The following is a 16,002-nucleotide window of genomic DNA, read 5'->3' as shown; positions in this document are numbered from 1 at the left end:
ATGTTTCCCCCCTGCCTCTCTCCAAGTTTCTTTTATCTCTCCATACTGTCTCACTTGGTGATCTCATCAGCTCCCATGAGTTTCCCTGCAGATAACTGCACCCCCAACTGCTATCTTCCCACTTTCCCCAAATCACCTTGTATTCATTTTATATATTAAACATACTCATATGTATGTGTTGTCATCCCCAATAAGGAATGGGTTCTGGGAGGGCAGATTGTTTTTAAGCTTTTCTTTTTATCCTTGGTACTTAGCATAGTATCTGGTACACAAAAAGTGCTTAATAAATGCTTCTTCATAGATTGATTGCTACCTATACCATGTATATCTGTGGTAGGATTATAAAGGAAATATTTCTATATTTTAACTATGCCATTTCAGTAAATGCCTTTGCTTTGAGTTAATTGCATCCTCTTGCTGACTATTGAAAAGGGCACATGTTGGTGGGGGCTTCTGAGATATAATTTTGAGAATGCAGACCCACAGTAACTTGAACCTGAAGTATTTGTTACTTGGAGTAGTTGTCCCTGAGAGACCCAGTCTAAGAGTGCCAGTCAGAGAGGTAATGCAAAGAGGCACTACATTTTTATTACTGTTACCACCAGACCAATCGCTAGGAGAGACCACCTTTGTCAATAACTGATATGTTCTACTACTTGTGCTGTTTCTGCCTTAGGCTGACCATTTAGAATAAAATATGGGAGCAGAATTGGCTAATTGTGAGGTTAGGGCTATGCGTTTTTTTATTGCCCCCTTTTCTAGGCTTAAAAAACAGTTTATTCTAAGCATCAGAGAAACTCTGAGCATTCACTTTCCACTTGTGGTCTCCCCCAAAGGTCCATGTTTTCTTTACAATGTTCCAAAATGCCCTGGGTTTTATGTGAATCAAATCGAGGATTACCACACCATAGTACTTTTGTTTGGGGACTAAAGGCTGAATTTGTGGACTCCCTTTTTAGCAATCCACCCTAAAAATTTTGTTGAGATGCCATGTTAAAGAGAAAGTCCTATTGGAACACTTGAGAACATCCATCACTGGGAATTGCATGTACTTACCTACTGTGAGATAGGCTGCCTTTTTCTGAGAGGGATGACCAGTATAAAAATAAAGACCAAAGAGATGTTCCATCTTCCAGTCAGATAAGAGTTGCTTGTTGTCACTAAAAAGGATGCTATATGTTCCATTGATGCTACACAGCCAGATGGGGAATTTTGGAGTTTTCAGCATACTTCCAACCTGGGATGGGGAAGCAAGAATTCAAAATGTACTTTCTTACTTTTGAAGTTGCTTTGGTTTCACTACATTAAATATAGATTTTACTTCATCTCATCATTATGAGAAAGTACTTATGAAACACCTGAGCTCACAATGTTGCTATGCCAGGTAATATACAAAGAGAGTCTTCTCTTAAATAAGGACTCAACCAGTGAATGAATATGCCTCCAATGAGGTTAATCTTGACTAATGATCTTTTAAAGCACCTCCTATATTCCAGGTACTGGGAATGCAAACAGAAAAGTCACATATAGATATAGAGCTAAAGAGGATCTTGGAAACCGATGAGATGACCATCATTTTACAGATGCTAAAGCTGAGACACTCAGTTTAAGTGATTTGTCAGGATTGGACAGCTAGTGTATTAAGTGGGATTTGAACTCAGTATCCACTAGAATATGCTGCCTCTCATTAATCGCTTAATTGCTCTCTCTCTCTCTCTCTCTCTCTCCCTCCCCTTCCTCTCCCCGTGTGTGTGTGTGTGTGTGTGTGTGTGTGTGTGTGTGTGTATAGAGGAGGGGTTATATTAGTAGTGTACAGTGTCTTTGTATTTAGGGACAATACATTTTATGGGGTAGAATAGGACTTATTTCAGTTCTGATGCTTTTTAAGGCAGCATTTTATTTATTTTGTAAAAGTCTGATTACTAAATTTTGTTTTTCACACCACAGCTATTTCCCTATCTATCTCTCCCCATACCCTGCCCCGCCCCACTATTAAAACCTTTCTTGTAACAACAAAAATAGTTCGGCAAAGAATAGGCCTCATGGTGACTTTATATGACAGGGTATGCAACATTCTGTGTCTGTGGTCTCCCCTGCCTCTACTGAGAGGGAGAAAGTCTATTTTCATTTTCTGGGACTGATATTGAACATTACGATTATGTCAAAATTTGAAAACTACACTGAAAGGAAAAATTTATATAGTTTTAGTCATCGTACATGCCATTTTCTGGCCTTTGCTTCATCTTCTCATTATTTGTCTTAATTCCTCATATTTGTTGATTCTCATGACACAATAGTTTTTTATTGCATTCTTCTCATCCTTTTTCTCCTTCTCCTTCGGCTCTTCCTCCTCCTCATCTTCTTCCTCCTCACCCCCCTCCTCCTCATCCCCCTCATCCTTGATCCTCACAACAACCCTGCACTATAGGTACTGTTAATTTATACAGGAGGAAATGGAGACAAACAGAAGTACAGTGACTTTTCCAAGGTCACACAGCTAGTAAGTGTCTGAGGTTGAATTAGAACTCATGTCCTCCTGACTCCTGCCCGGGGCTCAGTTTACTTGCCATCTCGCTGAGATAATATGAACAAGGACCTGGGGATTATTAATTTCTGCTTGCTTGTGTGAGTTCTTCACTCCTTTGGTTAAATATTTAATGCAGGGCCAAAATGTCCTCCCTAAAAGAGCTGGGAGAAGGGACAAATGAGTCACCATTTTCCCAGGAGATCTATTTGATGATTAAGCAGTTGGATATTCTTGTATCAAACACTCTAAAGAGAGAAAAAAAGAGAGAAGAGAGAGGGAGGGACAGAGATGGTGATGTGTTGGGCAAGGGAAGGAGGTGGTGGTGCTTCAGACAAAGCCTAAGTGAATTCAACCTCTTTTAAAAATGAAAGTTGATTTTTCTTCTCAGTAGCAGGTGGGAATCCCCTGAGGCTTTGCAGATGATGTGAGCAGCGCTACTTTATGTTCACACTCAAGTATTGGAATCTCCCACTCAAACCTGTGCCTTCGAATAGAAAAGTGATGGGGACTCTTGTTCCAGAGCATCTTCATCTTGCGTGTACCTCAAAACAACCTGCAGGGACCCACCAATCTAATAGGGCGTCCTGGGAGGGTCAAGGGGAATGAAAAGGGATTATAGTCTCTTCTAATGAGAATATTATTTTTCTGAATGTCACTCGATGAGAAAAGATTTTCATTTTCATTTTCTTTTTTTCTAAAGAGACCTCCCCCTTCAAGATCTGACTCTGGGACTGGTTGGATGTGTGTGGTTTTTTTTTTGTGCCATCTCTGCAAACCTTGCATAGTTTAAGGGGAAACTGACTTAGGGGCCCAGATGACAAGATGGATTTCACCTTGATGGCAGAGTCTGGCTAATGGGCAGTGCTATATTTTTTGAAGCCAGAACTCTAGAGTTCTGTAATAAGTATATACTACTCTGCTTATTCTTCAAATTTATTGAATCGACTATGGCTGGAAAGATGGGGAATTCCAAGGGAGCATATTTTTATATTTCTTGATTTGTACATGCCTTGTATGTACCTATGTATATGCATGTTGTCTTTCTCATTAGAATGTAAACTCCTTGAGGGCAGGGACTATTTTTTTTTGTCTTTCTTTTCATCATTAGCACTTAGCACAGAGCCTAGTGCACAAAAGGTTAAATACTTGTTGATAATCACCTAATTCTTTAATTAGATTAATTCCACTAAGCATCTCAAAGTAGAGAAGATTTGTGACTCTGCTGGTCTTGTTCCACTAGAATAGTTATTCTCAGGCTACTATTCTTATAAACATATGTATATATATATATATATATATATATATATTTTAAAATGTACAAATTTTTATTGATATCTTTATTCATCTATCTATCTATCTATTGTGACACATTATAGGTGCATAATAAATGCTTATTAGCTGATTGATGATATCATCTTCGTCTCTGAACATACACTTCTTCCTCTTCAACAAGTCATCAGTCATAACAAAAGTAAAAAGGCCGAAAAAAGTAGTTCATCAAACCAACCAAAGAATCAACCATACCTGACAATACATGTAATATTCTGCACTCATAGTCCTCCACCTCTGGCAAAAAATGGGGATGACCTCACGATACTCTCCCTAAGTCAAATATAACTGTTTTATGTATATCCTTCATTTCCTCAAGCCTTCTAATTTCCACTTCAGCACAGTGGATTCTAAAGACGGACTGAGAACCAACCTCAGGAATTTCATAGTTTTTTTGCTTAACAGAATTTTTCATCACTATAATAGCACAACACTTTCTCAATGCCTTTCTAAGGGTGACTATGAGATAAAAAAAAAGAGATTAATATGGCTTCATTGGTTCAAGATCAGAAGAGGATATTTACCCAGGATCAGAATGGCAGCATCTAGCAGACAAGTAGTTTTATATAAGGCAGATTGTTATTGAACATACATCAACCTTGTTCTTTTTGGTAAAGTTGGCCATGAAATGTGGCTCCAGCCAGAGAACTGAGTACACTGTCCAAAAGTTTGACTGAATAAATATAATGGTTGTATATACAGGCCGGTCCCATTTTGAACTAAGAGAAGTACACTTATGTCAAGGCTTTGCAGAAGGAGTAATCTTTGTCAAATCATGTATCTGCACTTTTAATCTGGAAAATATGGTCTCTATTCTTATGTCATGAAAGGATCAGTTGAAGGAATGGAGAATGTTGAGCATGAAGAAGAGAAGACTTGGGGGGAAATATTGTCAACTGTTTTAAGGGATGTCATGTGGAATAGAGAGTAGATCTACTCTTCTTGACCCAAGAGGGCAGACATTGAAACAGTGGGTGAAAGTTTCAGAGAATGGATTTAGGTTTGGGGTAAGGAAAAACTTCCTTATAATAACAATTCCCCTAAAGTGGAATGAGTCAACCTTTAGGGGCAGTCATTTTCCCTTCAATGGAAGACATCAAAAGGAAGTGAATTTTGTTAGAGAATTTGCAGAGTATTCTGTCTTTTCCTTTAAAAAATTAATTTTTTTGGATACATTTTGTTTGATCATAGTCACTTCCAGATATACTCCCTGCTTGACCACCAATGAGTCTTCCTTTATAACAATAAAAACCCCACTGACATGGTGACACCATCTGACTGTAAATACAATATTTCAACTCTATGGTCCACCTGTGGTGGAGATTCTTGGTCCAGACTCTGAGATCTCTTTCAAATCTGAGATTCTATGATTCTGCTGATAGGGTTGATGACTTTCATGCTCCCTGCCATTCAAGTTAGCTGTGCCAAATTGGCAAATGAAGTTGTGAAACCTCTTGGGAAAGAGTTCAGTCTCCAGACAGTCCTAATTCAAGTTTTGTGACAATTAGCAATATATGTTAATATATGAATATTAGCAATAATCTACTATATGTGATACCTGTGTATGTGCCTCTCCATCACCTATCTATAATTCCCTATCAATATCTGTCCTTTACCTGCATAGGTTATTGTTCAGTTGTTCCAGTCATGTCAACCCTTCATGACCCCATTCGGGGTTTTCTTGGCAAAGATACTGGAGGGGTTTGCCATTTCCTTCTTCAGCTTATTTCATAGTGGAAGAAACTGAGGCAAACAGGGTTAAGTGACTTGCCCAGGGTCACACAGCTAGGAAGTGTGTGAGGCCTGATTTGAACTGAGGTCTTCCTGCCCCCAGGCCTGGCACTCTATAATCTATGCCACCTACCTGCCCATCTACCTATATATAGCTATCAATATTTATCTCTATCTAATCTATTATCTATCACCTATCTATCAACTATCTGCCATTTATCACTAGCCATCAATTGTCTGCCGTTTATCACTTATCTAGCATCAATTGTCTATTATTTATCACTATCAATTGCTTTCTATCATTTGTCACTTATCTAGCTATTAATTTTCTATTTTTGTCACTATCTAGCTATCAATTGTCTTTCTAGCCATCATTTTCACTATCTAGCTATCAATTATCTCTACTGCTGTCTCTATCATCTATCTATTTATGATCCATCATCCATCATTTATTATCCATCTCACTATCAAATGACTACATATCTATCTCTTATATTCATGCAGTTCAGGTAAGAAAATTCAAGGGCACCAGGAATTTATTTGCTATTTCATGCATTTGCTGTCAAACCGTCCTCCGGGTGTATGACAGAGACAACATAATAAGCCCCCTTGGGGCTCAAGCCATTAGAGTACAATTTCAGGCCATTTTCACTAGAGCTGCCTTCCTTGGAGTCTCCCCGGAGAGAGGGAGAGAAAGCACTAAGCCCAAGAGGGAAGTCGGTGAAACTGCATTAGAAATTTTCCAGAAGGCTCAAGCCATTGTAGTGCTCATTTCTATGGAGATTTGAAGATCAGCATGAGTTATTTATGTCTTTTGACCCACTTCCTCTTCATGAGGGGATATTTGGGTCTGGTTCAAGGTCTCTGCAGAGCCTCACCATCTTCACATTGAAGAAGTCTCTTTTTTTTTTCTAACCTTATTCTGGGGCCAACTAGACAAGTTGCCAGAATGTGCCCTCTGTGCTGGATAGCTTAGATTTTGTAGGTAAAATTACCCAGGAAATTATGTGGCCACTTTATTAATATAAGTGGGCCCATTTTGAGAAATTTGTACCAGTAATTGTTTAGGAACCTGACAAATTCCCATCTGATCACTCTATCTCATTGTTAGTCTTACCTTTTGAATTCTAAAACTCTCCTCTTTCCTCAGCTGTGACAGTCAGAGAATAGCATTCTTCCTTCCTTCGTTCCTTCGTTTCCTCCTCCCTCCCTCCCTTCCTTCCTCCCTCCCTCCCTTCCTTCTTTCCTTCCTTCCTTCCTTCTTTCTTTCCTTCTTTCTTTCCTTCTTTCTTTCCTTCTTTCTTTCTTTCTTTCTTTCTTTCTTTCTTTCTTTCTTTCTTTCTTTCTTTCTTTCTTTCTTTCTTTCTTTCTTTCTTTCTTTCTTTCTTTCTTTCTTTCTTTCACAATAAATATTTGTGGACCACTTCCTGCATGCTCAAGGTGCTGTGGTAGTCACTATGCAGACACATAGAAGAATTCAATCATTTTTAATTACAATTGTTCCATTTAAATTTGAGGTAAGGTCAGAAATGCGCAGCTAAGTGGTGCAGTGAATAGAGTGGTGTGCCTGAAGTCAGGAAGACTCATCTTCCTGAGTTCAAATCTAGCCTCAGAGAATTACTAGCTATGTGACTCTGGGAAAGTCACTTAACCCTGTTTTCCTCAGTTTCCTCACCTCTAAAATGAGCTAGAGAAGAAAACGGCAAACTTCTCCATTATCTTTGCCAAGGGAACCCCAAATGGGGTCATTAAGTGTTAGACACAACTGGAAGAACTAAACAACAACAAAAAGGTGAAAAAATCATCCAAGAAACCACGAAAGTGCTGAATATCCCCCCAAGGGAAATGCACATTCCTTGAGAGATCATAGATTTAGAGACAGAGAGACCCTGGCATTCACTTAGTCCACTCCCCCCCCCCCATTTTACAGATGAGTAAGCTGAGGAGGAAAGAGGTAATATGATTTGCCCAAAGTTGCTCAGGTGATAACGGCAGAGCTAGGATTAGGAGCCCAGGTCCTTTGACTACAAAGCAAGCTTCCTTTCCACAATGCCACTCAACCTCTATGCTTTCTGGTTTGTGTTGATCTCCTTGGTACCTAATATGGTATCTTGGGGATAAAAAGAGAAGGAAGAAAGACACTCAAGCAGCCACTACTACACTGTATGCTAGCTGAGAGTTCCGTGGGTCAAACTGTGAATCTACCTCAGTGCGTCACGCAGTACATACATATAACATATCTGCTGTGTAGTTGAGGCTCAGTAAGTGATGAAGGAAGGAAGAAACACACATTCTCAATAGATGCTATTTTCCTAACTTTTCTTCTAGGATACAATTGGTAAGTATTCCAAAATAATTGATTTGGTTAGGAGTTTTTAGCCTGTAGCCTGTGAACTTAAAAAAAAAAAAACAACTGATAACTGTATTTCAATAGAAGTATTTCCTTTGTAATACTATATATTTTATTTTATGCTTTTAAAAACCTTATTCTGAGAAGGGAGCATAATTTTTGCCGGAATGCCCAAGGGGTCCACGACACAACAATGGTGAAAAACCCCTGCTTAAGTTATTATTGAGATAATGTGTGTAAAGTGCTTCACACATCTTAACGTGCTATATATTTACAAATTATTATGAATACTGTGATTGTTTTTTTATTATCACCATCCATCAGTCAACTAGCATTTATTAATTGCCCACATTGTGCCAAGAGCTATGAAAGGTCTCATTTATATTTATTATATATATAATATTTATTAAATATATTTATAAATATAGAAATATATTTTAAAACAAATATAGAAATACATATTAAGTATATTATATATATATTTGTTAAAAGTTTCCTGCCTTTCTGTTAGAGACAAAGGATTATTTGATCCAATGTGACTTGGCCTGTGGTATATAAGTATGGGTTTGGAGAACGCTGGTATTATAATGAGCAACACCTGCTTAGCAGGCTCAGGCAATTAGTAGAAGAGTTGAGGAAGTTGAAGTGAGAACCACTACATCAGCCTCTGAAGAACTGTAACTTTCCTTCCTGTTGGTGGAAAAGGTAAGTTTTAATTTCTGTGTGTGATATTGCAATCCTGTAAAAAAAAAAATCCTCATTGAAGAAGGGTGTAGGTGGGGATCGAGGGAAGTGAATTAGGACATTTTCCCAGCAAGAAAAGTGGAAAGAGCTCTGGCCTTGGACTCAGAGCAGCTGTATTCAAATCTCCCTCTCCCACTTCCTAACTGTGAGACTTTGTTCAGGTCACTTCGGTTCTCTGGACTTCAGTTTCCTTCTTTCTAAAATTGGCGGTTGGCTAGATCGCTGGTACTACGATTTCCCCCTTCTCAGATTTCTCATAACATTGTCTTAGCATCTTTGTGCTTATCACCTTCTGTCTCTATATATATTTAAGCACTTATCCTAGCCTATCCACCCCAAATTAGATTGTCAGCCTCTCGGGGGAGCAGCGACTGGTCCGGTCATTCAGTATCTTTATCCTCAACACAGCGCACAGTCCGCAGGAGCATGAGATAATTGTAGAACTGAAGGAGACGCTCGGGGGGAGTGGAGAAGTGAAGACAGCAGGGAGTGCTGCCCCCTAGAAAATGGTGGTGGGAGGAGCTGCAGGTTCAAGAGCTCTGAGCGGGAAAAACAGCTTAGGAGGCGCGTGACCCTTCAAAATTAAGGGCCATTTGGAGTAGAGAGAACACTGGAAACAGAGTCGGGGAGACCCAAGTTTGAATCCTCTCTCGGATGCTTACTAGCTTCGTGATTCGGCGCATCTGTCAGCTTCAGTCTTTCCATTTGTAAAGTGAGAGTAAAAATGGCAACTACTTCACAGGATTGTTATGAGGATCAAATAATATCATACACACACACACAGTACACACACGCATGAATTTACACACATAAGTATATGTATGCATATATACACATACACTGCGCATCTATATCGTATGTGTACATATCTAATGTGCTTTGTAGACCTATATAGATGTTAGTTATTATGTTAATATCATTATGTTCTCCAGAGGTAAGATTACAAGCAATATGTTGGTTAGATGAGGCAGAGCAGGTTCATTAACCCCTGAAGTTTGTATTGACTTTCTGAGACATTGTAACCCTGGAGTTCAATAAAATTTGTATTTGTCATTATTTTTATTTGACCTTTACCTTCCCTCACCCCCCCCCCCCAATCTATAGTATGCTAGTAAAGCCTCCACTGTATCTCTGTAGGAAGAAGGTAGGGACCATGGAGGCTGAATCAGGCAAGGGCTGGCGGCAGAAGCCGAAAGCTGCAGAAGGGAGTTGGATCCATTCCAAACACTCTTCCAGCAGGTGAAGGACAAGGGAGATCATAGATTTTGAGCTGGAAGGATCCTGGGGATCAGAGTCCCACCAGTCGACTGTCAGATGAGGCCCCCAAAAGTCTAATCGCTAAAGGTAGCAGAGTCGGGATTGAGTCCTTTAATGCCGAATCCAGCCTGCTTTCTCAACATAGGGCACACTCTCCCTTCATAAAGAAAGGCTCTGCAATGTCCCTTTGGGCTGGATGGATCCTTGTCTGTCACTTTTATTGGTTTTTAGAAGAGCTGAAAATTGGATAAGACAACCAAGCTGAGCCCCGCTTGACACACTCCTGGGGAGGGTTCCCTTTCCAGGGCAGGGGACCTGATGAACCCTACTCCAGACCACATCCCTTCCAGCACCAGTACACCATAACCAGTTGTATATTGGATGCCCAGGAAAAGTTCAGAATCAGCTGAGAGCATCATTGACACATTCAGGTCCCTGCAGTCCACAGTGAGTGTGGCCATCCCTGGAATGGCCCCCCAAAACTAGACACAAGCCTTGCCTCCCCTTCTTCTGGTCACTCTCTTTTTTCTCCTCTCATTCTATGCCTTCTGAGAAACTTTTTCTGTATTTTTGCATTAAATTTTGATTTTGATTAAAATCAGAGGTTTAAAATCTTGGTTCTGTTACTTTCTGCAACTCACTTCTTGGGGCCTCAGTTTTCTCATCTGTAAAATAAGTATGGGACCTTCATCCCAGCTCAACATTGATGATTCCACGATCCCAGATTTCCTCTTTACAATTCCTTCTCTTTTCAAGTGTTCCTCAAAACTCAGCTTTCCCCTGGAGACACCACGTTGCTTGGCGCCCTTTCAAAAAGCTGGTTTCTCCTTATCTTGCACACCCTAACTCGGGACCAAGAGGAAGACTTGGCATGTCACTCATTTTCAGACCCTCCCTCTCTACAATCACTCAGCAGGGACTCAGGCAACGGCTGGTGACAGTTGAAAAACATAGAAATGTAGACTGTATATAAAATAAAAATTATATATTATGTAATATATACAACATATGATCATCTATACTATATAACATATACTATATATGTATTATATATATTATAGAAAACTATAGACTTCAGCTATTTTGCAACGGAAGAAAGTATGAGTGACTATAATCTCTCACCCTCTAAAATTTACTTTATCCCTTTTAGAGCCTTATTGCTGTCATCTATAGACCATTTAAATCATTCTTCTTCCTCTCTAGAGTCTTCTTCTATGCTCCCCTTAGAATATTCTGGCTTTCCACTCCTCACTTTCCTTAATTCTCATGATTGTTTTTTCCAGTGTATTTCAACCATCCATGGAGTGCTTATTCCTTAGACAACACTGCTTTTTAACCTCCCCCCCAACTAAAAACAAACAGAAAACTAAATTTGTCTCAGGTGCTATAATTCCTAGTTATGACTTTGACTCCTGATATACTGGTTTGGTTTTTTTCCCCTCTCATGGGAAAGAGGATAATGAGATTTTTAAAAATGTCTTAAATTTGTTATTTTTTTTTTTAGTAGATAGTAGATAGACATCTTCTTGAATTCAGAATCAGGCCTCAGACAGTTACCCTGTGTGACCCTGGGCAAATCACCTAACCCTGTTTGCCTCAGTTTCCTCATCTGTAAAATGAGCTGGAGAAGGAAATGACAAACTACTCCAGTATCTTTTCCAAGAAAACCCCCAAACAGGGTCATAAAGATTTGAACATGACTGAAATGACTGAATAACGGCAAGAATTTTTTTTACATATTCTATTTATTTTAAAAAAATATTTATGTCTGAGATTAAACCTTAATTAGAATTTAACCAGAGGCTGGAAAAGGGATCTGTCCAGTAATGGACAGTGATGGTAGAAGATAAAGTTGTGACTTGGAACTAGGGATTGTGCAGAAAGGCTAGCCAGAAAGGACACCAGTCCCTCGAAGATCAAGGCTAAAGATGGTATCCAGGAAGAAGCTTGGGTTTAGAAAAGAAGCGGAGGAAATAAACTGAGATGGAAGTCAAACTTGTGCATTAAGCTATGGGGGTGGAATGGTGACTAAGCTGAATACCTCTAATTTACGTCTCTGTAAGCAAGCTTAAACCGGAAATTCCTCACGCTATAGTCAATTCTGCATCACACACGGCCATCAGAGCAGGTGACACGCTGATGGCCCACTTTGGATTCAGATGCATTTCTATGGTCCTAGCCTAAAGAGAGTGCTCATTATTTATTCCCTTGGTGCTGGGGATGGAAGAGCCCAGTGGAAAGCTCTAGAGGCATTCTGTTTGATACTTTGTCTAAGTTCTGTTGTCCCAGCTGGTTATGAGTGGACGGCTTCTGTGAAGCCCTCTTTTTCAAATAACTTGGCTCACCATCTGTGAATTTTGAGACGAGATGCTCTCGTGAAAACAGAGTAGCCTCATTTCTCAGTTGTTTAGCATTTGTGTGTTTACATTCGCACTATGGAGACTGTTCATCATTGCAGAATCACATCTCATTTAATTCAATGGTTAGACTTTTCTTAGCTGTATTTTTAGTTTCTAGCTTGCCAGATGTTGTAAATAACCACAGCTGGAAAGCTCTTTGGAGAGGAAGTTGGATGAATGAGGAATTCTGAGGAGGCTACATATTTTGGTGATTTTTTAAAAGCCCTGACTTAAAAAAAATAGGCTAGTAGCTAGGCACACATTTTTGTCTGCTGAACCACAAAGATCTTTTTGAAGAAGTGTGTTACATAAATACGAGCTATCATACACCTTGGGGAATGATAGACTAGTACCAAAGTATCAGTGTTTGGGTTATACAGAGTGTTCTTAAACTCTGGACACATAGGTAAAAATGCATATTTTCAAGAAATGAAATGAATGAAATTTTCAACAACATTTTGTTTAATTGGAATATTAACAAATAACATCTTCAAAATGATTTCCATCATTTGTGATGCAAAGGTTGATGTGCTTTGCAAGATTCACATGAACTCAATGCAATAACTCCACATTGCCTATGTATCCAGACTTTAGGGACACCTGTATATTTGAGAAAGCCAAATAAACTGTCAGAGTCACAGAATGTTGAAATTGTTTGGTGAGCTATATAAGGTGAGCATCAGCCACCATGTAGTCTAACACACACCTGAAAAAAATCCAAGATCCATCCTTGCTGATGAATAGTCACCCAGACTCTGCTTGTAGGCATCCAAGGACGAGGTACTCACTGTTTCTTGAGGTACTTCCTGACTCCACTTTTGAATCGACCTAATTATTAGCCAGTTTTTCAAACCTTTTTACCTCTTTTCACCTTTCATCTTTTGCTCTTGGTTCTTTCCTATGTGACCAAACATAATAAACCTAATCCCTCTTCAACAAACAACCCTTCAAATGTTGTAAGACTGGTCATCTTGTAATGGAATACTTTTGTGCTATAAGAAATGATGAGTAGAATGATTTCAGAAAAACCTTGAAAGACTTACATTAACTGATGCAAAGTGAAGTGAGTAGAACCAGGTTAACATTGTACTCAGTAACATCAATATTATACGATGAACAACTGTGAATGACTTAGCCGTTCTCAGCAATACAATGATCTAAGACAATGCTGAAAGACTTATAATGAAAAATGCTATCCTTCTCCAGAAAAAGAACTGACAAAGTCTGAATGTAGATCAAAGCATTCTATTTTTCATTTTGTTTATTTTTTCATTTTTTGGTTGTGTTTTCTTTCACAACATGACTAATAAGGAAATATGTTTTGCATGATTGCACATGTACAACCTATATTAAATTGCTTACCATCTCAGGGAGCAGGGAGGGGAAGGAGGGAGAGAATTTGAAAATTAAAATTTTAAAAGATGAAGTTCAAAATTTGTTTTTATAAGTTTTTATAAGGGAATAAAATAAAATATTATTTTTAAAAAGACTAATCATGGCCCCTACCTCTATGTCCCCCCTCATCCTCTCTCTTTTGGCTCTCCATCCTCAGTTCTTTCAACCAGCCCTTGTGTAGAAAGAATTGGAGGTTTTTCTCTCTTTTGGTTACCCTTGTTTGATTGTGTTCTAGCTCCTCATTGTCTTTCACTAGAATGTGGGGCCAGAACTGAACACAATATTCTACATGTTATCTGACCAGGACAGAGAATGAATGGACCTATGACCTCCTTATCTTTGGAAGCAAGGGTGTGTTGTTAAATGTTTAACAACTAACTCTCAAAAATATGCAAGACACACTTTTAAGTTGAATCTGCATCATTAACCCTTTCTTAAGAATAGCAAATCAGCAAAATAATAAATCTAACCCTGATCTGTAACATTTGCCAGTTTCTGAGGTATAATACTCATGCTCAAAATTTAACAATCAGCTTTCTGGAACTAGTTCCAGGGGGCTCTAGCACATCTCTGCCTGGAAGTGATGGCTCTCTTGATGCAGCCCCAAATTCATGAACTCTTTTTGTTTTGCCCTATGATGCTGTCGACTCAAATTAAGCTTAAGGACCCCCAAAAGCCCCTCTCACCTGTGAGAGCCTTTTCTGCTCCCAGCTGTCCTTCTTCCATTGTAAATAGCCTACCTCACTGCGGGCTAAGACTCCATGCAGCAGATCTTGAGAACTTCCTTGCTGGTTCCCGTTGAAGACATGAGGACTTGCTCGTCCTGTTAATATGAGATTTAGAACTGCCTAGACAGAAACATGCCATAGATTGTCATTTGTAGATAGCAGCAGGATGGAGACCTTTATTTGCTTCCGATAACTTTGGCTTCTGTGGTTGTAACTCAAAACATGTAAGGATTAGCCTCTACAAAAGCAAACACTCTTGTGGTTCCCAAGGAGTTCTAGAAGATCTCACTAAGGGATTTCCGTTTTGTTGGTGTTTATTCATTTTAATCCTGTTGACTCTTTGTGACCTCATTTGAAGTTTTCTTGGTAAAGGTACTGCAGTGATTTGCCATTTCTTTCTCCAGCTCACTTTGCAGATGATGAAACTGAGGCAAACAGGGTTGTATAATTTACCCAGTGTCACATAGCTAGTAAGTGTCTGAAGTTGGATTTGAACCTAGATCTTCCTAACTCCAGACCCAGTACTCTATCCACTGGGCCACCTGCCTTAGAGATTTCCATACAGGCTACTAAAAGCATTAAGAGAACCAGGAAAACATTCCCTTACACATAGTATGAACTTTAACATATTTATTGTATTGGAAAAGAACTTAACTCAGTTATCTCCATCCACATCATATATTGTATGCTATTATAATACTTTCAAAATAACTCGTGTATCTTGGGGTATCATGGACTTAGAGCTAGAAAGAATTTTAGACACCATCTAATCTAAACCCCTCATTTTACAGAAGAGGGACTGAGGCCCAGAGAAAAGTGATTTGCCCAGATCACACAGGAATTAAGTGCTAAACCAGGATTCAGGTCCTTTTACTTGAAATCCATTATGTTTCCTCCAGCACCTTGCTACTTTCCTTCTTATGATAGAGGTGGTGTGGGAACCATTAGACTGAGAGGACAAGCTTAATTAATTCTATAAGTTCCTCCATTAATTATCTCTGCCTACTTGGTACTCTCTCTTTCATATAACTAAGGTAACATAAATGCCCCTCTTCCCCAGCCTTAGGTCTCCACTTAGTTACCCCAGGTTCTAATTAGTTATGGGGTCAGAGTCCTTTCTAAACTATATGCCCTCCCTGCATCTTTTCTAGTGTCTAACTCCCCTAATCCTTGCCATGTAGGCACATCCCACTAGGCACAAATTCCTTGTTACTGTTATCTCTTCCTATCCATACACTCAACTCTGCTTACTCCAACCTTCTGCTACCTAATACTTATCCTCTTCCTTGCAACCCTTCCTATGGCTCTTCCCTTTGGGATCTCTATTCCATTGGTAAGTTCCTGCTAATGCTACATCTTCTCCTTTTCCTCTACAGCTCCCCTTTTCTTTCCTCTTATTACCTGAAATGCCATTTCTTGAGCATTATATGTCTCTGGCAACCGTCTCCATGGATGGCCACTCATTTAGCTAGTTATCCTTGGCTTAGGAGGCCAGGAGGAAGAGGAGGAAGCATACTTTCTTGACCCCAGTCATCATTTCCA

The 16,002-nt window shown here is 39.3% G+C and overlaps 1 protein-coding gene across 1 annotated transcript in view; it reads right to left on the bottom strand.

The window, feature by feature from the left end:
* MINDY4B (MINDY family member 4B) overlaps positions 1-16,002 on the bottom strand; it is a 41,244-nt gene that overhangs the window by 1,101 nt on the left and 24,141 nt on the right. Inside the window, exons 10-11 of the mRNA XM_036754248.1 lie at positions 14,419-14,580; positions 1,057-1,237 (exon numbers count right to left, since the gene is read on the bottom strand). Of these exons, the coding sequence (XP_036610143.1) occupies positions 1,057-1,237; positions 14,419-14,580 (343 nt within the window). The remainder of the gene's footprint in view (positions 1-1,056; positions 1,238-14,418; positions 14,581-16,002) is intronic.

Source organism: Trichosurus vulpecula, chromosome 4 (assembly GCF_011100635.1).
Source record: "Trichosurus vulpecula isolate mTriVul1 chromosome 4, mTriVul1.pri, whole genome shotgun sequence".
Lineage (NCBI taxonomy): Eukaryota > Metazoa > Chordata > Mammalia > Diprotodontia > Phalangeridae > Trichosurus > Trichosurus vulpecula.
Note: the sequence above shows the minus strand (reverse complement) of the source record. Positions and strands in the feature narration are given on the sequence as shown.